The sequence below is a fragment of the Chenopodium quinoa genome, unplaced genomic scaffold, assembly GCF_001683475.1.
Source record: "Chenopodium quinoa cultivar QQ74 unplaced genomic scaffold, ASM168347v1, whole genome shotgun sequence".
Classification (NCBI taxonomy): Eukaryota; Viridiplantae; Streptophyta; class Magnoliopsida; order Caryophyllales; family Amaranthaceae; genus Chenopodium; species Chenopodium quinoa.
This window is the reverse complement of record NW_018742393.1, coordinates 2,241,292-2,267,093: the sequence shown is the minus strand read 5'-3', so window position 1 is coordinate 2,267,093 and position 25,802 is coordinate 2,241,292. Positions and strand designations below refer to the sequence as shown.

At 35.1% G+C, this 25,802-nt stretch overlaps 2 protein-coding genes across 2 annotated transcripts; both read right to left on the bottom strand.

Annotated features, from left to right (window-relative positions):
- Positions 1–1,403: 1,403 nt before the first annotated feature.
- On the bottom strand, positions 1,404–22,743 carry LOC110703692 (protease Do-like 7). The gene is made up of 24 exons (XM_021881486.1): positions 22,073–22,743; positions 21,881–21,951; positions 18,315–18,449; positions 17,398–17,456; positions 16,151–16,187; positions 14,963–15,088; positions 14,492–14,581; positions 13,596–13,661; positions 13,431–13,487; positions 13,286–13,351; positions 12,347–12,454; positions 11,622–11,702; positions 10,098–10,147; positions 9,753–9,918; positions 6,999–7,517; positions 6,330–6,512; positions 6,147–6,252; positions 5,539–5,709; positions 5,214–5,293; positions 4,913–5,140; positions 3,796–4,011; positions 3,511–3,668; positions 3,111–3,222; positions 1,404–2,143 (listed from the first exon to the last, which is right to left on the bottom strand). The coding sequence occupies exons 1-24, from the start codon at positions 22,359–22,361 to the stop codon at positions 1,967–1,969; spliced, it is 3,351 nt and encodes a 1,116-aa protein (XP_021737178.1). The 5' UTR covers positions 22,362–22,743; the 3' UTR covers positions 1,404–1,966.
- Positions 22,744–23,854: 1,111 nt separating this feature from the next.
- On the bottom strand, positions 23,855–25,004 carry LOC110701648 (probable aquaporin NIP-type). The gene is made up of 4 exons (XM_021879263.1): positions 24,780–25,004; positions 24,465–24,662; positions 24,211–24,272; positions 23,855–24,116 (listed from the first exon to the last, which is right to left on the bottom strand). The coding sequence occupies exons 1-4, from the start codon at positions 25,002–25,004 to the stop codon at positions 23,855–23,857; spliced, it is 747 nt and encodes a 248-aa protein (XP_021734955.1).
- Between the last annotated feature and the right edge of the window lie 798 nt (positions 25,005–25,802).

The window sequence follows — 25,802 nt, the reverse complement described above, 5'->3', positions numbered from 1 at the left end:
TTTACACTTACATTTTCTTTCATTTGACAAACCTATATATTTTTACATTACTTCTCACTCAAAACATGCAAAATACTCTGATCCGTATTAAAGATGAAACAACAATTAATATTCAGTTCTAAAAACTATTTGAATGAAGAGAAGTCAGTCTTAACAACACTGCTATACAAACACAAGTTTTCAAGGTCCAAATATAAACAAAGTGATGGTTAATTGTTTTACTCATGTAATTAGAGTGTCAACATTTTTATTTTATCATGGGGTCCAGAATATACTTGTAGCAGAAAAGTAGCTTTGTTAGCTGAAGTGTCATTTTAAAGCAACATTTTTTTCATATTTTTAAGTTGTCAATAAGACATCCTTTACATCAAATTTGTCTACATATTTGAATAATGTTACTATTTCCTATATATTATAGATAAAGTAGTTGCATCAAATATACTCCGTTGGATCAGCATATTCCCAACAATGTAAAGATAGAAAAAATGGCTCAGAAATAACTAACCAAAGAAACTTTTTTTTTTTGCTTTTGCAAAACTCCCTTTTGACAAAATCTTTTTTCTCTACCACACAGTGAGACTTTTGGTAAATATATGCTTCCTAGCTCCCTACATCTCTATCCTTTGCGACTCTAAATTGACACTATATGACTCATACCCTACATAATTTTACAAGATCCCTTCCTAATTAACCAAATTGTTTTAGTGTTTTTTCGGACTTTTGCATGAATTTCGTGCAACCAACTTCATCACCCCCAAAAAAAAAAAAATACAAAAATCCAAAAACTAAGGGTTCGTTTGGCATCACTATGGTTTTCTGTTTTTGGGTTTTGTTTTTTAAAATCATATGATATATATCATATGATGAATAAAAATTAGTCAAACTTATTAAAATCATGATAATTTTGAAAACTGACAACAAAAAAGTGAAAACACCTTTTTTTTGTTTCTTGTTTTCGGTTTTTAATTTCCAAAAAAACAAAAAACTGAAAACAAAAAACGATGCCAAACAAGCTATAAATTCATAGTCATTAAGGACAACATGTTCGGAATTTGAACCAAGACTACTAAACTACGGAGTACAGATACTGCGTACCATTTCAACTTTATAACGCTTTTCTACTAATTAGTTCAATTAAATATATTAACTCAAACTCCACACTCTTGAGAAGATTGAGAACCTTTCAACAACAAAGTTCGGTGGATATAGGACTATAATTAATGAAAGTGTTCTCTATTAATTATACCTTAATGCTGAACCTTCCAATTAAGTCTTATGACAGACTGCATAAACCCCATCTCATTCGGAAGAGCTTAGATCAATGTATACTGTAAAATCTAATTCGAATCCCTTTTTCAGAGAACGGCCATAGGCTATATATAGACAAACTATCAAATCGAAAATAAAAGCAAAAGAGGAAATTACAGCAAAATTGATTAAGAAACATATTGTACAGTACAGAGTATAATACAAGTATGAAGCAAAAGAGAGAAGACGACACTAACATAACCAAAGAAGTCTTTCAGCGCGAGTTTCAAATTTCAATAGAGTTCTTTCAGCACAATTACATATCAGTAGCGATCCCTACATATACTTAGCTGCATCCCCTTTGATGAAAAATCATGATATTGACATAGGTCCCCTCACATAAAATATAAAGTACGACATCTAGGAAATTCCTATCCCTTCTACACGAATCAACCAGCTTTTGAAACATGCAAGATCATGAATAATCTTAAAAAGCTCCCCTCCTCCCTCTTTAAAAAATAAAAATTAAAAACAGCCCCTCATCCATAAATAGAATCCAAACTGCATGACCAATCTCAGAACTCTTCACTGCAGAGCGACCATATTGAAGCAGTTCCGAAAACAATGTTCAATGAGGTATGTACCATCAAAGGGCCAGGTAATTTTCACAAATTTTGGAAGTCACTTACCAAAGGAACTTGCCAGTAGATGGTAACACTCATGCCACAGCGGTATCCAATGCCTTGATTGTATTTCTATACCACAGTGCGGTGTTTGAATCAAACCTTAGCTCCCAAGTTGGCCAGTAATGCAAATCTTGCTTCAATGTTAATACCCGGGGCTTCCCATTCAAATGGACTGTCTTCACACGTGCATAATCTCCATGCACTAGTTCCTGCTTGTTGAACAAAGAAAATTTCACATTCGTAGTACTTTGTACAGGAAGAGGGGGGGTTTGATTCCTAGAAAAACTATAGGAAACTTAATAACAAAAGATTAATCCATTTAATATTTTCTTGGCATAGGTTACATCAAGGTTAAATATTATGTTGCAACAGTAGTGAATCAATACATTATATGACTTGAGAACAATCAGCTTCATACTCCTTTGAACTATATATGTTCATGTTTATGTGCCCTTTAGAAGCTCTAACCCAGTAATCTAATATTTTATTTGGCTTTATTTTGAAAAGATACCATTTTCAGCACTTACGGATTAAGTAAATGGATTATGGGAAGCTTTGATCAAGCAAGAAGAAGTCCCATATTTGCAGGCAATCAGGATGGTAGATAATTCGAAGGGAAGGAGACTAGGTGACTAGGGGAATTAAGCAATGTAAAATAGGTTCGCCACATCCCAACCCCTCTCTGAGACCTAAAGAAGGCAATAATGAACCAAGGGATAAAGGCAGAACCAATAGATCTTATAAGTTTCAAAGTTATTAATTATTAGAGAAGGGAACACATTATGAGGTAACATATGCTAACTTACTCTCTCAAAGTTAGAGAGAGATGAAAATTAGAAAAAGCAACATTGGCATGGCACTCCAGTCCCAAAGTCAAAGGAGGCACATCACCAAGTGGACTGACAACCCAAGCCAGTTTTATTTCAGCCCAACCCAAAGAATATATAATGTCTTAAATTCCTAAAATGCATCAAACTAGTTAGCCTACACATAAAATCCTCCAAGACCTCAGCAAACTCATCAACATTGTTTAATTTTTGACATCTTAATTACCTTGTTCTTTCACATGAATACTTGGAAGAAGATGATGAATGTTCATAATGTTATTAACTAAAGCATTTGGGTCAACTGTAAAGACAGATTATTAATAAGATCAAAAATAAAAAATCAGTATACCTTCGTCACACTAACAAAAGCATCCAGATCAGGGGTAGGTTTTCCATTCACTTCCACTATCCATTGAAGAGCATACAAACCATATCTATGCGCTGGACTTCCATGACACCACCTGAAAAAATAACAAGATTAACTTAATTTCTTAAGATTACAAGAACTTCTAAAAAAATCAGTCACAAGAAAGAAAAAATGGACGCTCACTTATCACCCTAAGCATAACCAGATTGGCATGGTTTAGTTTATAGTAGATTAATAAGAATTTATAGGCCAGACAAGATCCTCCCTTCTTCAATAGTTCAATTAAGCTAAATTTCTATATTGAAAAGAACGGCTGAATTTTAACCACAAAACTATGTCACAAGCAACATGCAGCAATATTAATCACTGATTAGTGAATTACCTTGCTACAAAAACACCATGGCCTTCTTCAGGAAGAAACCCAAGGGCCCGTACTGCTGGATGAGGATCCTGAACTATGCACCCACACCAGTTTACAACACGAACTGTACCGATACCATCTCTAATATCAGTTCCTACTACTACTTCCAATTCACGCCCCTGCAGGACCATCCAGGTTATAAAAATCAAATAAGAGAACAGTAATCTATTTTACTGCCATACATGAGATATGCACAACCAAGGAATTAGAGGTAATTACAAAAAGTTTTTGATTTCAATTAATAACCTGGCGAAAGATGGTCATCTGGAGCGTCCCATTACTCTTATCATACTTGTCTAAGTCTTGGCAAGCATTTTCTATGTCACGAAAGCAAGTCACAGGCTCTTTATTGATTGCCAAAACCATGTCACCTTGTTCCAAAATATTCTCAGCTCTTGATCCAGCCAAACAACCTTTGACACGCAACACTTGGCGCCTCAAAGGGTCTTTCTTAACAAGAGCCTGAAGAAAAAAAGAGAGGAAAATCATGTTCCTAATTCATACTTCGTATAAATTATAAAAAGTTTTGCCGAAAGAAAAATGGAGAAAACAGGTAATCAATAAAGAACATGAAGGCAACTTTATCAATCAGGAGAATTATTTTGAGACAACTGCAACCACCTTGAATTGTACACTGCAGGAGGGATCATTCATTTATGAAAATTTCCAAGATGAACTATCAGATAATATTCTATGCATTCCAAAATAGTCCTTCAAAAGCCAAAACAAGGCACACACACACACACGCAAGCAAGCGCGCGCACACATAACACTTCACTCTGCTCTCACATTCAGTTGTGCATTAGCAAGTTAACAACTACAATAGCGATCACCAAATGCTCCCCAACCGAATAGGAACTAAAAAATTAAAAGAAAAGTTACGTATAATACAGATTCCAAAGGCTAGCAAAATTTATCTTTACTATAAGCAACATGCTTCCTCTTAAGGTTCATAAGATGATTAGCAAACATGTCAACATATAAATCAGCACAACCTCATTGTCTCAAAATAGGGTACTACCCTAGGCAGGCTTATGGAGGAAGGATATACACAACATTACGAAGAAACTGTTTGCTTGTTCCGAGCAAAGAAAAACACAGTATATTTCTCGAATATAATGGTCTTCCTGCAAGTAATGCAAAAATCCTACATCCAAAACCGTAAAAATGATTTTTAAAACATCAATATTTAGATAATAACAATAAGATCAACCAAATCCATCCATAGACTTATAAAGTTACTAAAAAAAATTGTTCCACCAAAACCCCTGATCTAGTGTATCACATGATATTGGCTATATGGCATGACCTATAAAGTTAATAAAAAAATTGAAAGAGAAAATAATTTCAGAGAGATACATACTTGGATCCAATTATCGCTCAGGCCAAAACTTCTTGCCTTTGATAGTAAGGTAGGGTAGAGTTCCACCTCCAGTATTCTGACAAGCGGCATGGGCCTTTTAATGCCATTAATAAGAAGAGGTGGACCATTTGCACCAGACAAAATTTTGTCAAGGACTTGACTGATGGTATAAATTGGTATACCTCTGACAAATTGATGATCTTCAGATGAGCTGCCTCCATATTTCAACTGCAAAAGAAAATACAATATGTCAGCACCAGCCATGCTATGTAGATTCAAGTAGCTGAAGAGAGAGCAATACCTGAGTTGAAAAGCTCCCCCATATTGCTTGAACCCTACCCCGTTCATCAGTCAAGACACCAGAGAATGTACTGCCAAAATCTGAATAAACAACAAAAATCAATTGCAAATTTCAGAATGTCAAACATGTCAAAATGAAATTAACCTTTTAACTATCCTTATACTTCCCTCCTTTTATAATTATCACTCCACTTCTATATGACACATTTTTTAAGGGTTTAAAAAGGCAAAAAAAAGGAGCTGAGGAAGTAGTTTATGGGATGAGGGAAGGAGGCATTAGAATCAGAGTAAGGTCATATAAAAATGGATCTAGGCAACCAATATACCTGTGTCAAGCTCAACAACCTCCATATTCATGGCTCGATAACGTGGACAGTCAGCTGATCCGATATTTAATGCAGCACATGGGTTGGTGACAATGGATTTACGTGAGGTAGCCTGAAGACTTCTGCTCAACCCAACAAGGTATACAGAATCACCTCGTCGTAATGCAGGTTCTGACCAAAAAAAAAAAAGATAATTTATGCACTGGAGCAGTGCTCATCAAAACACATCATCTAATACTCTGATATCATAGACATAAGACAAAATGTTTTTAATTTTAGAACCCTCTGCATGCAGTGATGCAACATTTAGCATTCAATAGCTAGCAGCCTAGCATGCATCATCAAACTCTTAAAATAATGGCCAAAATGGAAATTGTACTAATAACAGCAACCTGGATTTAAATTCCAAAAAGAATTTATGCAACCGCCAGAAATGACCTCATGCACAAACAAGCTAATTTCCAGGAATTCACGACATGCTTAATTTGGCACCCAGTCAATCAGACCGATAAGAATTCAACTACTTTTTCATCAAGGTTAAAAGTTAAAAGGTAATACAATCCTAATAGGAGTGGAACAAAGCTCATATAATCATGCTGCGAACTAACCTGGAAGTAGCTCAGCAGCACGAACTACTGCTGCACCAGCAGCACCAAGAGCAGAAGGATCATATGCAACAAGAGCATAATTGTGTACAGGGTGTAGAAAAACTACCTACAACATGACATAAATTTTAGCAAGAGAAGTTGCAGTACCTTTAAAATATGGGTGGCAAGAGCAAACTTAGTTACCTCCCCCGGAATTTCAATAGGAAATGCAGCAAATGATAGCATGATATCAGATGCAGATATTGCAACCGTGTTCTTGTCAACCACAACCAATCCCATGTTCTGTGAATGATGGATAATAACGCCAGTCCCAAAGAAATGTTGGGAATGTACACCATCAAGCATACATGATGGTGGCACATGAACCTGAAAGTCACAAAATGGATGAAAACGATATCTTGCACCTAGCTCAAAAATAACATGCAATCTAGGTACAAAAACATCTAAACAAATAACTTCATGGTGCAGAGCAGAAAAGAACCTAATCCAAGAATATTAAGGGGTCTCTAAGCCAAAACTACAGCAAAATAAAGGAGTGACAATTTTTTCAGAAAAGACATAACTATGCAAACAGATCAGCAAATAGCTACAAACCAACCAGAATATCTCTAGGCCAAGGCAGGTGGACAAAAAGAACAATATCCAACATCCAACCCCCACCTTCCCAAAGTATACCATTATCAGATCCCCCTACTTCAAGGTCATCGGCTAATGAATGTAACTTAAGCAAACAAAAAGAAGAAAAAGAAAATATGGTCAGGCATGAGAGAAATAATCTACTATAGCTGATGACAAACAGTAGAACATCCTCATCATATATGATACAATGGAACACTTGTCACAAAAAATTACCTCAAACATAACAAGGGTTGGCTCTATAACACGTTCAGCAACTGAAGCATTGGATACGGCAGCTGTTGCACCTTGATGGTCCCTTGGGATAGGATTTTCAGAAATTCCCGAGTCCCCCAAGTTTTCTTCTCTAGGTTCACACAACAAACCATCAGTATTAGCAATACCATCAGCAGATGAGCATTCTTCCACCTTTCGCTTCTTGCTTCCAGCATCAGATTCTTCCCGAGAGTTAGCATCTTCAGAGGTATGATCACTATTAGTCTCCATGATAGCAGTACTCTCAGCCAGCTTTTGGTGATTATCTTGATGCGTATAGTCCATTACACAAACCCCTCTGATATCTGATGTCACTGCTTCACTGCTAGCGCCACCATTGACTTGATTGACACCAGATGATAGCAGTGGAGACTCTGACGGTAGGGCAGGCTTCACTATCCATAAACCAGTACTATCATCACGTATATATCTTCGAGGAAAGGCATACCATTCATGCCGATCTACAGTAACCAAGACAGACTGCATAAAAAATAAAGTAAATTAAATTACTAATAAGCCATTTTTCATGACAGCAAAAATTATAATATGCTGACAGAAGCCTATCTCAATGATGGAAGTAACTGCATACAGGAGAGAGCAAAGGGGGGTGGAGAGATCAACAATGAAAGACATGAAATAATAAAGCAAATCCAAAATATTAAGACACTTGCATAAAATGCATTACAAGACTAGCAGTACAACAGCAAAAAAAAGATCTCATGGTCATCTCTATCAAATAAGAGAATGAATCCCGGCAGAAAGGAATCAACGGGCAGGCAATAAGCTTACAGAGTGCGTTGTGTAAAAAGGCTCAAGGTGCATCAAGGCAATAGGAAATCCCTGTGCCTTAGGTGCGCCTTACTGAATTGAGGTGCACTTAATCAAAAAAAAAAATCTCTCACCAAAAGCACCTTGCTAGACTAAAAGGTACATAGTCTATGTCGCCTTGTGCCACAGCACCCCTTTTATACACGGACAAATCTACAATAATTGATTCTAGGATTTTGACCATAACGAACACTTGTGTCACAAACATAATTATCCACCTCACTCACTCCATATAATAACCAATATTTCTGTATGAGGTATGAAGCAACATAAACCGCATGCTCTCCTATGGTATTCTTGGATTTGCATCTATCAACTAACTGCTAAATAATGTGATGAGATTCTATGTGTAGTGGTGTACAACAAAAATCTTAACCAAAAAAAAAAAAAAAAAAAAAAAAAAAAAAAAAAAAAAAGAGTATGGATTCTGTTGGTTGTTGCTTGAAGTTGTGAAGTCCAAATAAGATAGTGAGACACCTAAGGCCCTAACCAGTGAAGACCAGTAGGGAAAAGGGAGGCATTACAATTTACACCCATGTGTCAATTCATAAATAATAGTATGATTAATAGACAGAAGCCTCTTCACAAGCAGGAAATGATAAATTTTACACTCAAAATTAAAAAATGCTCACAAAAAATAAAATAGGTATTTGTCAATTAGAATACTAATCCATATTTCACAAAAGGAAAAAAATCTTTAAGCAGCCTTTTCATATGGTGGTGTGATAATCATAAATCCAACAAAATTAGCTATTCTGTCTTATGAGCAAAAAATTTCTAAAAATAAAATATTCAGCGAAGAGATATCTTCGCTAACTGGGACAGCCTGAACTATGTGTGGTTTGTATATGTATAAGCCTTTTTATGTGGATATGAGCCCAATTGACTCGTTAACTATTCAAGCTGGACTTGATATTTTTATTTTTTTAGCACAACTAAGCTCAACAAGAGAAGCTTGTGAGCATATTCTAGATACTTTTTAACATTTTTTTTTACATGTTCAAAAATCCAACTTAAAACTGATATGAAGGATTTGCACTATACTGCTGCAAAACACAATAGATTAAGCAGATACTTTAGTTATGAAAGTGCTATAACGTAAAAGAGAATTTTCAAACTCAAGTCGAATTTTAAAATTTAAGTTTGAAAAAGATTCAGACTCAACCTGAGCTCAAATGCAAGTATCATGAACAGAGAAACACCAAACTTGGTCTCAACACTATTATTTAACACCCATATTCCAAACCATCTTACAAGAGTTAAACAAATTCAAAACTAAAAATCCACATAAAAGATAAACACATTCGATTTCTGATATTAACAATCAGTATTCCGTTATTTACTGTCATTTAAAACATGTGGATATTTAATGTCAGCAGCAGAGCTAGAACAGCATGAAGTTATATGTAATCAAATTGTGGTTAGGGTTCCAACGGCTGTAATGATTGCATATTGAGAAAGATGTTCATAAAAGGTCTCTAATCAGTCCTGTATTGGATGGATTGGCTCTACAACAACCGTGTCCAACTGTCCAAACAACATGTAACGATCCTTCACACCTTAGGGAAAATCGATTCAGCAAGCTATAAAAAGGATAGGTATTGGACAATACCCCACATGTTGGAAGATATTTGAAGCCGTCCTACACTAAAATACTAAGACACGTTATCTATTTAGCCTCACAAGCAAACAGCCCTTGGCAAAAAATTATCCAGTACCCATATTCTATAATCAGTACATGGACACTTCGAAACGTGATAGAAGAGTATGTAGTGCAGCTAATGTAAACAAACATATATAATAAACATCAGGAATGCAAGACCATTATTGAATTATTTTGTAGCATTTAGGAGACTTAAAAACATAATAGCTACAAAAAGCCCTTACCTTCCTTCGATGCCGATCGACATATGTTATATATTCTAGTGGAACACGCATACCCCTAGATAACTTAGAAAGGACTGAGATCAGCTCCTCAAGGCAAGATATCTCCTGCCCAGCAAACTTTTTTATGATGGCGTGGCGAGGTACGCCAGCTCTAAACAACATGTATCTGGTATTGACAAACAAGGAGAAAAGGCTTAATCATACTCGTAAGCAAGTTATTATGTCAACATGTGTTGCCAAAGATGAAGGATGACCATGCAATTTGCCGACACCACTATAAACATATGCCTACCAAGATAACACTAACCAGTCCTTTATTCTAATAATTTAATGAAAGAGGCTCACCCAGGCTCTGCAACATAAACAAGACCACAGGTGAACCGGAAATTTCGAGCCTGCAAAAGAATTTAACTGAGTAAAAAATCAACCTTTAGAATTTAAATCTAAATTAGAAGAAACAAAGATGTACAACACTCAAGTCAGAGGGAGACAATGACAAGAAAAGTGTTTTCATAGTTCAAATGGTTGCTGACACCCAAAGGTACTTCATAAGACCATCATCACTCATGGTATAAAAATTTATACCATCCCTCTTTCTCTACCACTTTCTCATTCCTCCACATCATCTATACCACAATACAATATACTTTCTCCAAAAATCATCCCACCCATGGTATAAAAAAAAGTTTACCACCACACTTTCTCTCTCCTATATATATATATATATATTAATTACACACTTAATTTAATTATGATTACATTTCATTTTGTTATTGGAAGTAACTAATTAATATTTATAAAGTTAACTAAATAAAACAAGCAATTTAGGTAGAAAAAAGCGAATTTGAAAAATATATAAAACTTTATCAATAAGGGTGTCTATGTGTAGGTCTTGAAAAAATATGAACAATGGTAATTTTTTCATAAGGTTTTACTTTATAATTTTTTCTTAAAATTCAATTGAAAGTAAAAATAATAAAAGATATATGATGGTATATACCATCAAATGGTATAGTTTTATACCACCAAGGTAGTAAAAAATTTCAGGATTTTGATGATTTTTTACACCTTGGTATAAAATTATACCGCGAGTGTTGATGCTCTAAAGGCACCAAATGGATGAACGAAATAATGAAATGATGGTAGATAGATTTTTAGCACTTCCCAAATAAGATTTTTAGACTACCAAGTCAATATTGAAAAGAGTATTCTCTCATAAAAAACAGAAAATATAATTTTCACTGTGCTAAATCATTTGACAGTAATAAGTTATCATCTTGATATAACTGCATGGATGGTCAAGATAAGGCATAACATAATAGAGATTCAACAGGAAACATGAGTTAACAGAAAAGCTTGACCAAAACAGATGGAAAAAACTTAAACATGCATTGCATATTCAGTAAAATAAGTCAACACATTGCCATCCAAGCAATCACAAGATCATCTTACATCCAAGGAGGGAAAGAGACAGAGAAGGGAAATAAGTATCACAATTAGATGGTCATGAAGAATACGCTATTAGAATAGTACGAGCAATTCAAGTATACAATGTCAACAACCAGAATAAAGTCATATATAAATTCATTTGCATACAATAAAATTGAATGGTTAACACTTAAAGGAAATTCTCCGACTGCATAAAAAAGAAAGAAATTCTCAGACTGCAAAAAGTTAACTCTAATGTTCAGAAAACTTGTACTTGGCTACATAAAAGGCACCTAGCCAACCAAAATAACAAAACTTAACACTAAACTTCCAGAAGCGCCTGACTACATAGATGAGCAATCAGACACCATAATAAAAAGAAAACAACTTTTAAAAATTATGACAAAAGGCTCATCCAAGGAGGGGAGGGCAAGGACAAACCTGCTGGTAGGACAGAGAATGAATCACACCACCACTGACTTCAAGAAAGTTGTCTGGGGTAATAGAGTGCAAATCTTGAACCTGGACCATCATTGATAAGAGAAACCATGATATATATAGATAATAGTTGTATTAAACTTGTTCATGCTGGAACAGGTCAATGAAAACTAAAACATCAATATAACAAAGCAGCATGCATAACAATGTTTAAATATTATGTGACATAGAACCAAAGAATGAAGCCACTCAACTCATTCAGACTAATTAGCAACTGCGGAATAAAAAACCTTAACATATTCACAAAGTGAGAAAAATAACATTGTGACCCACTTATACACTACAAACTCTGTTCCACAAATATTGCAACAAGGATGAAATTACGCATCCCGAAACACATTTTATATGCTAAATATCTATAATTATATAAGAGTAAAAACTATAAAGAGTTGATATTGTGAAAGTATTTTACGAGACGAATCTAACAAGACCCAAAAACTATATTTTACTTTACGTATAATCACAATATGTGGTCAAGTAAGCGTGATGAATAGTGTAAAAGTCCAATTGTTGCAATATTACTAGAACGGAGGAAGTATAAAAGTCACTGATATTTTCTTTCATTACAACAAATTAATATACTGTATGCAATTCTGCAAAACAAAAGCAGGCTTTTGTTAAAAAATAAAATAAGGTCCATCTGAAAGAGCGGAGAACTGTGAACTCACCGTCAAGTCTACTGTCATTGGAGTCCCACCTCTTTCTATCTCCAATTTGATATTCTGGCTTACACTATCATCTAACAAAGTCTCCAGTTTGAGGAACTGAGTCATAACCTGCGTTAGAGACATTGACTCATGGGTCAGTTATACTAGATGCAAGCCAAGCTATGCATTGCTTGGAAGAACTGATTACCAAATTAACATCTATAAACTCATGATCACCAGAAAGGGGCAGCTTGAAAAAGCAGCCTCCTACTTTTCTAATTTACGTGCTATCAGGCATGCTTCCACACTGTACAGAGAAAAGGTTGGACCTAGAAAACACTATGTAAGACAATTGTTGGTGAAGTCATGGCAGAAGAGAAATAGACTTATGCATCATTTAACCAAGTACGAACACCAGTAGAATGCAGTATTACTGGAGACGTTACCCCCTTATAAGAACATACAAAACTACCTATCCAGATCTCACACTGAGCCATAAAGCAAGCTGTGCGTAAGAGGATTCCAGAAATGATATACTTTCCTCCATTTCATATTAGTTGACACATTTCATTTAGGCACGTTTGCCAACGCATACTTTTAAATGTAGATATCTTTAATTACGTATTAGCAAAAATTAAGGAAATTTTGATATTTGAAAAAAGAAAAAAAGAAAAAAAAAAAAAGAAGAAGAAGAAGAAGAAGAAGAAGAAGAAGAAGAAGAAGTCAAATCTAACAAGATCCCACACGATAATACTTTTTCTTAACAATTAACACTTAATCACAAAAGGAAGTCAAAGTAAGTTATGTGAATAGTACACAAAGTCAAAACGTGTAAACTAAAAAGAAACCGAGGAAGTATTATTGAATTATGAATGACAATGCTTAAGTCTTTAGCTCAAACTATCTAGAACCAATCCTTGAATGAACAAATGCTCAATTTGCTGGATTCTAATGACTTACTTCACCATTAATACGAACAAGTACATCACCAGTTTCCAAATGCTTATAAGCTGGTCCACCTGGAACCTGTAATAAGAAATAGGGTGTAATTAACACAACTATCAATTTTAATGAATTCTTTTCTACTATAACATATCATACTCACCACTGAATCAACAACTAGCATTCCAGTTTCCCCTGATGGAGATGCATTCCGCACCATCTACTTAATGCATTGCATGAAGTTAGTATATTTATAGCTTGAAAAAGTCATAAAGGGTGCACACATGCCTCTGACAGAAAAAAATTGACATTCAGACCCATTAAATACCAGTTCTGTATCTCTTTGAAGACCAAGTCGAAATGTTTCGTCAAAACCTTTGTGAACAAATGTCATCTACAAAACCATAATAAAGTCTCATCAAAATAAATAATTGGAATACAAGAGAGAATGGATTTTAAAACAAGGCTAAACAAGGAATCAGGTATAATTAAAGCATGTTTGTCTCAGATTCAATAATTTTTAATGACTAAATTGAGTTAGTCCATCACCACAGTCCACAAAACATGTCCAACAGCCATCTAGTGGAATAACAAACATATGATAATACCAGAAGCGATGATAGACCACAAAAAAGTCTCTCAATAAAGGAAAATCCAACATTTTATGGATGTTGTCAATTTTACTGTTTAAGTGTTCAACCAGTAACAAAATACAACGTAGTAATCTATGTCACTATCAGATACATAATTGGCCGATTAAGATCATCACCATGCTTCAAAAGCACTAATACTCCTTTGCGTATCCTAAATATTATTTAAACAAATTCTGGAGGTCACTTCGTGATTTGGTTCACTACATCACTGTAAGCTATAAGCATGATCTAGGATCACAATTCAGAAGGACCATTACTTCACAAGAGGAAGCTGGAGGAAGAATTGATTTTTGATACTTCGTTATCAACATATTAAGTCTATTTATCATTTTAGTGTTGCTTTTACTACTTTGACCCTTTAATCGAAAAGTTATATTCCATTATTGTTTTGTTTTTACACAAAACGAGAGTTATATTAAAATAGTAGCCTAAGCCTGCAAAATGATTCTTTCAGGCAGTTAAAATTCACAAAGAAGACCACTAAAAACATATACACTTGCAAAACTCAGTCTCACACATCAACTTGTAAACATAATAAAGCCAGCCCTACGTAGGAAAATCATTAACAAACCTGAAGCGTACCACGGGGGATGGTAACAGCAGGCCATTTATCTGCAGACATGTCTCTGCCATTCTGAAGGTATCTTAGAGCTCTGACAACCTGCAAAACAAAATACCAGCACTTAAAACTAGATGGTGAAATGCAATGTATTTACATGGCAGAAAGCAATAACTCAAGGGACAAAATGAAGAGACTTTAACAGATATCAAGTCAGCATAGAAAAACCACTGTCAGGATATACATTCAATTCTCAACCCCAGAATATACATTCAACTCTCAACCGATAGTCCCAGATACACTCAAATCTTATATTGGCTGAATATGCTTCCAGCTCCCTTCTAAACATTTGATGTATGGCAGCCAACATGACTTTTTCAGACTAGACATGCTCTTTCTAATGGGAAGTTGCTCAGTTCCCCTTCGCAATAAATTTAGGTAGGATATCAAGAAAACAATCATGTAATAGCAATCATAACTCACTCGTTCCAAGGGCAAGAAAAATGCTGATGCACTTGATGACTTGCTCCCAGCATTCAATGCAACTGCCCTTCCTTGCCAATCTATAACAGGGGAACCACTAGAACCACCCTTAGTCCCTGAAGCCGCCTGCAACAAAAAAGAAACAGAAACATCATGGTGTAAATATCTTAATACAGGGAACTGAAACTTCTGGCACATCTCTAATTACTTGTTAACAAAAGAGAAAGTGTGTGTTATGATATATACAATTACCCAGCAACCCTTAGTATGAGGCTCCCACCTGTCATGGGTCATGAGCGCGGTAAGGGAGCATAACATATAAAAGTGGATATTACAACAAGCTTCGCAGACATCAGTGGTAATAGACAAAAGAGAGAGCATACACTTTTTTTTGTACATAAAAAACGGAATTATTCAGAGTACCATAGCAATCAAGTAGCTCTAGAAAATATATTTTAGATTATAGCTTAGAATACTTTATTTATATTAATAAAACCTGTTTCATATAAACATTCAAAAACCCTATCTAGTCATTTTGTGTAGAATAAAAGGTTCTAAGAAGTTATAATGACTAAAATTTGAGTTTATCATATATGAGATCAAATAAATCAATACACAAGTCTTTATACCCAATTATTAAGCTAATATGGTAAAATACCAGTCTAAACAGATGCCATGGCATAATTTTAAATCAGAAATCATGAAAAAGCATTACATCGAACAGAGTGTCCAAAATCCGTTACAGAATGGCGCTGTGTATCAGAACAACCCTATTATATTCCACATACAAGAGGAGTCAGATTACCAACACCTTACACCTATATTATTTGCAGAAAATATGTATAACCCTTGTTCGAAATGCATTAAGCTTCCCTTTCAGCAATTTAAATTGGTATTTAACGATAATATCAAGCTTAAAGGAAAATCGATACAATAAGTAAGCAGCATTTAATTAACATAGTCCTTATAATTCAAAGCAGTTTGTCCAATAGTGGCTCAATTAGATCTGTTAAACTCTAAACATGTTCACCTAGGATTACTTTGTACAGTAAAGGCTTTAGAGCAAAATGAGCCAAGGTCAATTGGAAAAAATACTCATCAATCTATAATGGTCTATAATGGTAATTTCAAACTTAAAGGAATAACAAAGCAAGCTCTTGTAATCACTTAGTAGAACAACCCACTTACTTGCATGTAAAATGTGTTAAAGTCATTGTAGCCATCCCTGCAAACAAAAAACAAGCAAGAAAAAGTCGTCATGCCAATTCCAACCATAAACAAATTATTTTGTTTGAAGATGAGCATTTTAATTATCTATAGTATACTGATTAAAACTCAGAAACAAAGACATACAAGTATTGGATGATGCAAAGTGTCCATTCAATGCCTAACAAATACATATTATGAAGAAGCCTACTGCCTATCACATATTTTTCATATCACTGCTTTCCCAATAAATATACCATGAGAAGAATTGGAGCTTCAAATTAGAAATTTAAACTTCTTTAACTTTACCACCTTTTCCTTCCACGTTCTCTTCTCAAAGGATGCAAAAGGTAACGTACCCGGCTCATAAGTAATATCATCCTCTAAGGTGAGAAAGCGACTGTTAAAAACTCCTGTCATTTACGACAGTTAGATCTACATAATTACATGGCCAAATTTGATGATGAATGACATCTTTCTCTTTACGTTAATTTAACTAATACTGGGAGGTACTTCAGTTTTCTATGGGACAGAAGACACTTTTTCTTCCAGCCAATTAACAAATACTGAATGAAACTTCAGGTCTTCTCTGAGGCTATTTTTACATACTTCTTTCCTCTTCTCTTTAGAAACTAGAAGTAGCACCATCAAAATTCTAAATTTTATCAAATTGCCTAGAAAACTATGACCTTATAGCTATCCTAACTTCAAGGCTGTAAAAATAATACTGAACTAAAACTGCATGAATAAGCAGCATCTATCATCAACCTCTTCTCTTACTCATCAAAAAAAAAAAAAAGAATAAAAAATCCACGCATCTCAAGTAAGTTGTCTAGTAGCCTGATGTCTGGAAATAAATATAAGTTAAAGTGAGTATATGCAAAACATTATTCCATGTGGGATGATACATGGGAAGTTTTAGTCTGCCAAATTTTCAATATAAAAAGTCCAAAAAAGAAAATTTTGATGGCACAGGAAACAAATTTAATCTGTGATGTAAGCAGGAAATAAGAAGTAAATCAATCTGCAAGAAAAGTAGATAAACCATGTGAGGAAAAAAAAAAAAAAAAACCAATCTTAATAGCCGATCTAAAATTATTCATAGCAAAACACAATCCTAAACCACACCACCGTATTCCCTCCACCCCATCCCTCCAAAGGGAATTAATTGACGACCAACATATTGAAAGAGCATGAACAAGAAATCATTTCAGCTAATATGCACATACTTTTTGTAGTGAGGAGCATCTCTATCAAGACGTGCAAGAGTACCAGCCAAAATAGACACCTGCAAGAGTGTGAAAATAGCACTTTTATCAATCATGAAAAATTGGAAGAGCAACAGTTCTTCCCCATCAATCAGATATGTACAATAAGCAATAGAAAAGCCAAGCCAAACACGAGTTTTACTATCTTACTCCCTCTATGATGATGCCCTAACTTCCTGCATCTCACTATGACAATCCATTGAATGTCTTAAGACTCATAGCATAAGATTGTGTCAATTGATAATTTGCCTATTTAAGACATATATAGACTATTTGTGCGTCTATTTAAACTTCAAATTTATAAGAAGAGTGAGAAGGCACCTATTGGCATTTGGCATAATGGATGAAGGTGACACGCACATTGGTATATGCACTTATAGTAACTACATGCATAAGAAAGTGGAGAGACAATCATAAAAAAGATGATTTACAGGGACATGCATAGACACAAGGTTAGGAGAATAGACTAAACATGAGAACTTTCATGAGAACTAATTCACTCCGAATGAACTAAACATGAGAACATTCATGAGATGATACATGGAGTGAGGCTGCAATCAGGTTCTAAAGAGTGTTGTGAGTTAAAAAAATAAATTAATAAATAAAGGCTTCCAAGCTTTTTCTACGTACAATTTGAGTGAGTAAAAGGAAACCTCTAGCATCACACCAGAAGCAGGGCATAAAGAATTCTAAGTCTACAAGGGTCCACAATATAAAGTGAAGATTATTAGGAGTTAAAACCACCTTACAACATACTCCGTAGCAATCAACAGAAAATCATCTGAAGTATTTGCTAACATGACAAACCCAAACAATACTCTTACTTTTTCAGAAGTTGAAAAAATCAAGAAATAAATCAGGAATAAAGATGCAGCTACCTTCTCTCCACTATCATTACCGACAACCCTGATTTCAAGCCCAACAGAAGCAGCCTCGGGGGCAAGAGGTATCTCTTCGTAGCTCAAAAAACGGATCTGTTGTGGATCATACCTAAAAAATCCAAAATCATGCACCTGAAGCAACAAGAGTACAAGTGTTATGAACAAAATGACCAAGACCAGAAAAACCACAACTACAATGGACTAATTAGTAATAAATCATGAAGAAAAGAATAAACATCTCAAAAAATAAAATTAACTCCAAGCTGCAACACCACAAATCAGTCGATGAAAGCAAGCAAATGCAACTAAAATGACGCAAACATTACAAAGATGCTTCAGATGTTACAAACAGGAAAATATAAGATCAAGAAGGCATTCAGAATGTGTAAAATTAAAATAATTAAATGAATAAAGCTAAACTTCTTCCAAAAAAAAAAAAAAAAAAAAAAAAGCTAAACTTAACTTATAGGGAATTAGGGATCCCTTCCAAAATGAAGAGCATTTTGGCTATTAAACAACAATCAATCAATAAAAGCCTTAATCCCATAAGTGGGGTCGGCTAACATGAACCAAATTTAATTATTCCGTGTAGTCATCAACATAAATCTTCCTCCTCCATCCCTTACGATCAATGCTTCATCCTCATGCACATCCGGACACTTCATATCCTTCCTAACTCCTTCCAACCAAGTCATTTTCGGTCTACCTCTCCCTCGTTTAACCCCTCCATGGTCCCACTCTTCGCACCGGTGCACCTTCAGGTCTCCGTCTTACATGCCCAAACCAACGCAGGCGATTTTCCCTTAGTCTATGTGCAATGCCTGCCACACCTACTTTCTTGCGAATAATCTCATTTTTTATTCTATATCTTAGAGTGTTCCCACACATCCAACTTAACATGCGCATTTCTATAACCTCCATCTTTTTAATGTGCTTCTTCTTAGAAACCCAACATTCTGTACCATAGAGCAACACTGGCGTAGAATTTTCCCTTCAGGTGTAAGGGAATGCTTCGGTCGCATAACACTCCCGTGGCCGCTCTCTATTTAAGCCACACCGACTTAATCCCGTGGGCCACGTCTTGATCAATGTCACCATTCTTGTGGATGATCGACCCTAGATAGTTAAAACATTCACTCATAGTCAAATCCTTTCCATCCAAACTCACCACTTCATTGCTTGTCCCCCTCTGAGTACCAAAACGACATACCAAATACTCGATCTTACTCTGACTTAGCTTAAACCCTCTAGATTCCAACATTTGCCTCCATTGCTCCAACTTGGCATTAACCCCAACCTTAGTTTCATCCACCAAAATAATATCATCTGCGAACAACATAAACCATGGAACCTCATCTTGAATTGGTCTACTTACTTCATCTACAACCATTGCAAAAAGAAAAGGGCTTAATGCAGACCCTTGATGCAATCCGATTGTAATAGGGAAATCTTTTGTCAACCCTCCACATATCCTCACATTTGTTGACACATCCCGATATATATTCTTAACCAGGTCCACGTACCTTCGTGGGATACCTTTCTTCAACATTGTCCACCAAAGTACCTCTCTTGGCATCTTGTCATAAGCCTTCTCTAAATCAATAAAGACCATATGAAAATCATTCTTCTTTGCCCTATAAAATTCCATCATTTGTCTTATTAAATGGTATCTCCCTGGCATAAAACCAAACTAGTTATCTGTAATGCTTGTGTATGCTCTCAACCTATGTTCAATCACCCTTACCCACAACTTCATAATGTGGCTCATAAGCTTGATCCCTTGATAGTTAGAACAATCTTGAGCGTCTCCTTTGTTTTTATAGACCGGGACCAAGGTGCTCTTCCTCCAATCTTGCGGGATCCTTGTAGCCGTCCATATCTTGTTGAAAAGGTCTGTTAACCAATCAATACCAATCTTACCCAAACACCTCCACACCTCTATCGGTACACCATCAGCGCCAACCGCCTTGTTAGGCTTCATCTTCTTCGGTGCAATCTCCACCTCTACTCTCCTAATCCTCCGCACATACTCCATGTTGATTTCTTCATCACACACGGAGGTATCTCCTATCACAACTCCATTACTTCCATTAAACAATTCATCGAAGTAACCCTTCCACCTGTCTTTGTCTTTGATGTCCTCCTCTTGTACTAGGACCATTGGTTCTTATCTTTGACACACTTCACCATGCCAATATCATTTCTTGCCTCTTGTCTTCTCTTTGCCATCTTATAAATAATCTTTTCTCCCTCCTTGGAGTCAAGCTTTACCTATTTTGCTAATATCGAGACCCCTTGGGAAATTTTAGAAACTTTTTAAAATTAATTTTATACACAATATGATTGTGTGGGCAAATGAAATTATGTGGTTACCTGCTACGTGGAAATTCCAAATATAACTTGGATTGGCTGGTTACAATGCAGTATTATCAAAATATAGGAACTGTAAGATTCAGGGATGCAAAGAATAAGAATAACTGAGCTCTTAATGCTACTGTGCTTCAATGAAGCCATTACTATACTCATACAACTAAACAATCAGTGTTGTGTGGTAAAGCCTAGGCTTTGGAATCAAAGTAAGCCAAACCTCACTACCACATGTCCACATTGTATTGTAATTTACAAAATCATGCAGTTGATAATGAAAATTGAAGATCTAGAGGTGAAGTGGTGCTATTGAAAGACTACAGATCACCCTCCAAACCGTACATATGACTTTGAAGCCTCAAAGGCCACAAGGAAGCTCAAAGTCGGCTAAGTTGGTTGGGATCGAGTAAAATGAGTATTCCAGGAGTCCAGCCTCCCATATCTCTGTCAGCTTTTCAAGCCACACCTGAGCCTTCTTAAATCATTCCTAGATGAGACAAGCCAAGCACAGTCTTGGCTCAGGACAAACTATGCTTGCAAAACTTTTAGACAGAAGTGTATAAACATCTCCCCTATACTACGTATTACAATAGAACTATTTTCGCAGTCTCCTCACTTTCCAGAATATTTTTTCGAATAATAAAAGAGAGCTTATTTCTCCTCTTAATTAAACCAGCGTGATCAGGGTGGCTTGGGCAAAGAGCACAGGCATTGAAGAAAATGGGACTGTATTAAAATATGACTATCTAGTACCAATCAAAATGTCCATCAAATTCACATCTATCAGCACATACACATAAATTCTCAGGTCTAACCATATGCAATACAAATTTACAAATGTATTGAAGTATCAACCAAAAGCAGCACGGAATTCTAAGCCTTTCACCAACTAGTGATATTGTAAAGTGCAGTTCTCTGTCTTTCTAATCTATTCCTTCCCAATAAAATTCTAACATAACAGTTTCAACTTTATTGCCAAATCACAGTTTAATTAAGTTAAACACGCAATAATTGATGCAGAAAGGCGCAAAGTCCATCAAAAGAAATATTAAAATCAAATACAACAACATGATCAAAGAAAAATATGTCCCACAACAAGAATCTTCCTTTAACTCAAAAAAAGAACATACCACAAATAAGAATCTTCCTTTACCACAAGAATCTATAAAGGCAAAATCTCAATAATGTTCACTCACCGGATCTCTATATACCGGAAAAACAGGAATCTCTTCTCGATTCAAAAAAGTTGCTTCCGCCACCACTGGCCCTGTTAATTAAATAATTTAAAGAAAACAACATTAGCTTAATTAATAATTACAAAATTACACACTAAATTAACTTGATCATCATCAAATAAACTATTTCTTTCTTGAAAAATATTCGATTACCTGGTTTCACAACATGACGATTAGTAAGAATAATTCCGCGACGCTTATCGACGACGAAACCAGTAGCATAACCAGCACTAGCAGATTCAGTATCGAAAGCGCGACAAGCAGTAGTACGAAGAACAACAACAGCAGGTACAACGTTGTTCAGTGCTTTCCTCCAATCTTCAGCAGTTGCAGTATTTTCACTAATCGGAGGATCAATTTCCATGCAAAGTTCACTTTTAATTGTCGATTCTAATCCAGCTGAAACTCCCTCTGATCCTAATCTTTCCAGTTGATCTCCCATTTTTCCGACGAATTTGATTAATCAATTGATTGATTAATCGAATAATCAGATGGTTTGGGAGGAATTTGGGAATTAGGGTTTAGAGGAGAGAGAAAATGAGGAAGATGGAAAGTGAGAAAGTCTGACTGAGTTGAAGAAATGATATTTTTGTTGTGTTTTTGGGGAAGATGATTTGGATTAGAGAGTAGTATTTATAGTTTGAAGTAAACTGGGTTCAACGGAAAGTTGACTAAAGTCTTTGGTTTCACGACGAGTTTTCCGGCGATTTCTTTTTCGGTTTTTTATTAAGCAAAATGGAAGACTAATTGACCACTCCTCGTGAGAAAGAAAATGTTTATGTGATTGGATTAGATTGGTTACATTGGTCAGGTGACTTGGATTAGAAACATCTAATACTTAGGTCGAATGATTTGTTATATTTAATTATACTGGATTAGATTGGTCTAGTGACTTAGATTAGGAACATCTAATGCTTAGGTGTATATCGATATGATTTCTTTGGACTTCATAGTCTATTACAATTTTCTTTGAGGTAATTAAGTATTGTTGAAAAATAAAAAAATGATGGAGGGAAGCAATAAATAGGATTGCTAGTGATGGCGGAATTTGTTAAGATTTTGAGATTAGTTTTTATACTAAAGAATTGATTATTAGCTGTATTGACTAACAATTTAACATATTATAAACACCAAAAAAAAAAAACAAAAAACAAAAAAACAATTTAACATATTATTTGTTGTGATAACCCTAACTAATAGGTAAATATGTTAAATAAAAAAAAAAATCATGTAAATAATTAATATTTATTAGTCATACTTAAATAATATTGTATGGATTACAACATTTGTTTAAAAGGCAAATTTATGAAGAAAAAAAAAATTGCTTTTAAGTCAATATGTGAACTAGTACCTTAAATACTTTTTTTTGTATCAATTAATAACTTGAATTAAATTTTATTTTAAAAATAGGCACCTTAATGGCAAATTTCAGCCAAAAACTCAAGTTTAGAAATCTATTATTAAGGTGCCATTTAAAAAAAATAAAAAAAAAAATTACAATAAGGTATTAGTTCACAACTTGACTTAAAACAAGGTTTTCACTTTTTTCTGACAATTTTGATTTGTTTGTATATCCTAAAATTTGGAACATTTTGACCATAATAATTTATATTATGCACCCGAAAACACTATGCTTTTTGTGCACCTTGTATTAGAAAAATAACATTAATAATTGCATTTTGATTGTTACACTCAAACTGCACAAAGTTGACAGTAATATATACTTTTATTTATTTTCTAAAATACGAAGCTAATTTTGCTCCAATAAGCTATCTTCCAAGTACAGCCAATATATACAAAATGCGCTTACGTTTTGATGCTCCAACAGAGCATATCTTAGCATAATACATGAATGAAAAGGAGTAAAGAAGAATCAATGGTCTTTACAGTTGTTTTTACAAGTTCACAATCCAATTATAGTACTAACTACTAAGCCTAATGAACTTTATGGAATGCATCAAAGAATTTGCCCCTCAATATACCAAACCAATTGATCAACTTCTTATCAAATGAGGTACTCCAACTAGCGATCTTAGCTGGGAATTGGTCCATGTATCGCATCGAGCTATAGGCGACTCCACCTAGTATGCACCCGATTGTTGGGCCAACAACATAAATCCAAAGTCCTTTGTAGACGTGCATGACTACTGCTGGTCCTATACTTCTTGCAGGATTCATCGACGCTCCTGAAATAGTCCTGCAGTGTATATGTTAAGGTGAATTATTAGTTAAATGTATGTTTAGACACATAATAACTTAGGGAAAAACTAAGCAATTTGATAGAAACATACCCAGCAATCAAGGCGTTCATTAGTACTGTCATGCCAATGGCCACCCCGGCAAACTGGTTATGCTGTAACAGTGAAAAAAAAGTGTGTCAGCAAACAATGCAATGTAATTAACGGATGGCTAGTAGGGCGGGTTTGCCCGAGCCTTCCAGGCTCCAGCCTTAGGCCTGATTAGGCTAAATTGTAGATTCATTTGCTTAACCAGTTGAAGATGGAAAAAGAAACAGAATTTATAGTTTGTATGATTAGGAACAAACCGCTCTTTCGTCAAAGGCAGTGCCAAAAATGACAAACATGAGGATGAATGAAATAATGATCTCCATAACTACAGATTGAGCATCTGAACCAGAAGGAAGATTCCCAAAGTAAGCCTTAGGAGGTACATCAAGCAAAAGATATAAAGTTCCACTTGCAAGAAAAGATCCCAATATTTGAGCACCAATATAAAAGGGAACCTACATAAAAGTAGAGAAACATGTATCAGCAATCAAGAAAATCAAATCCCTATTCTTAAAATTTATCAGTGATCATTCCTAGTAAATTATCGAATGCTGAGTGAAAATATGATTGACCTGTTTCCAGGGAAATCTTCTGAGAAGAGCATAAGTAATGGTAACTGATGGATTAAAGTGGCATGATATATGCTCCAAAGTGTATACTACAATCATGATAATCAAGCCCCAAGTGAGACAGATTCCGGGGTAAGTCACTTCGCCTTTGGTCTTTTCCACTATAATTGCTGCACATCCTGTGAATACTATGAGGTATGTACCAATGAACTCTGCTATTAACTGCATGGCAACATGAAGCAAAATTTAGCTTCAGCATAATATCAATAAAAATGAGCCCTTACAGCATTGTATACAAGTCAGTGAGTCACAAGGCTATATATAGCACGGTGAGAGGAGGGCGTATTGGCCTAGGCTTCTTTTTAATGTGTTATATGTACAATAGAAATATACAATAGGGTATATGTTCCTAACATTAGAGGGTAACAATTTATCAAGGGAATTTACCTTCTGCAAAGTGGTTGCTATCACAACCGAGAAGCTTGAACTAGAGGATACACTATTGGTAGGCAAACCGGTGGTGGATTGATTATTATTGCTTGTGCCGCGGGCAGATCCTTCTTCCATTTTCGAGAGTTCACCATCATCCATATGGGCAACCTTTGATGACATAGTTTAATATATCTAGTTTCTAGTGATTGTAAGGTGTTTGAAATGTAACTTTAAAGAAGAGATGATACTTGTGTTTTGATATTGAATGATGAAAAATATCAGGACTTTTGTTGTATTTATACTATTACCATTGTACCAACACAAGGTGAGTTTAGGAAGTAGTCTTTTGTCTTGAAACCATTCTAAAGATTAAATATATAATTAGATCATCAATTTAATGGTGATGATAAATATGACAAAGGAAAACTGCGTAATGAAAAACCGGTGGTTTTGAGATTTTAACAAGACAAATACAAGGATTAGTTGCTGTTTTGTGATACGCAGGCGACTTGGTAATATTTTAACTCGTAAAACAAACTGTATATTCATTTTGTGATACTGCTCCACTTGGTATACAATTTTCTAAAGTAATTT

Excerpts from the sequence above, each read along its gene's own strand:
- LOC110703692 (XM_021881486.1), bottom strand. The coding sequence starts at position 22,361 with ATGGGAGATCAACTGGAAAGATTAGGATCAGAGGGAGTTTCAGCTGGA. Across the intron at positions 12,455-13,285 it reads TTGTTCGTATTAATGGTGAA|GTTATGACTCAGTTCCTCAA; the intron begins GTAAGTCATTAG and ends TCTCTAACGCAG. Across the intron at positions 5,710-6,146 it reads TGCTGCTGAGCTACTTCCAG|AACCTGCATTACGACGAGGT; the intron begins GTTAGTTCGCAG and ends TTTTTTGGTCAG.
- LOC110701648 (XM_021879263.1), bottom strand. The coding sequence starts at position 25,004 with ATGCAGTTAATAGCAGAGTTCATTGGTACATACCTCATAGTATTCACA. Across the intron at positions 24,663-24,779 it reads GAAGATTTCCCTGGAAACAG|GTTCCCTTTTATATTGGTGC; the intron begins GTCAATCATATT and ends ACTTTTATGTAG. Across the intron at positions 24,117-24,210 it reads ATGAACGCCTTGATTGCTGG|GACTATTTCAGGAGCGTCGA; the intron begins GTATGTTTCTAT and ends TATACACTGCAG.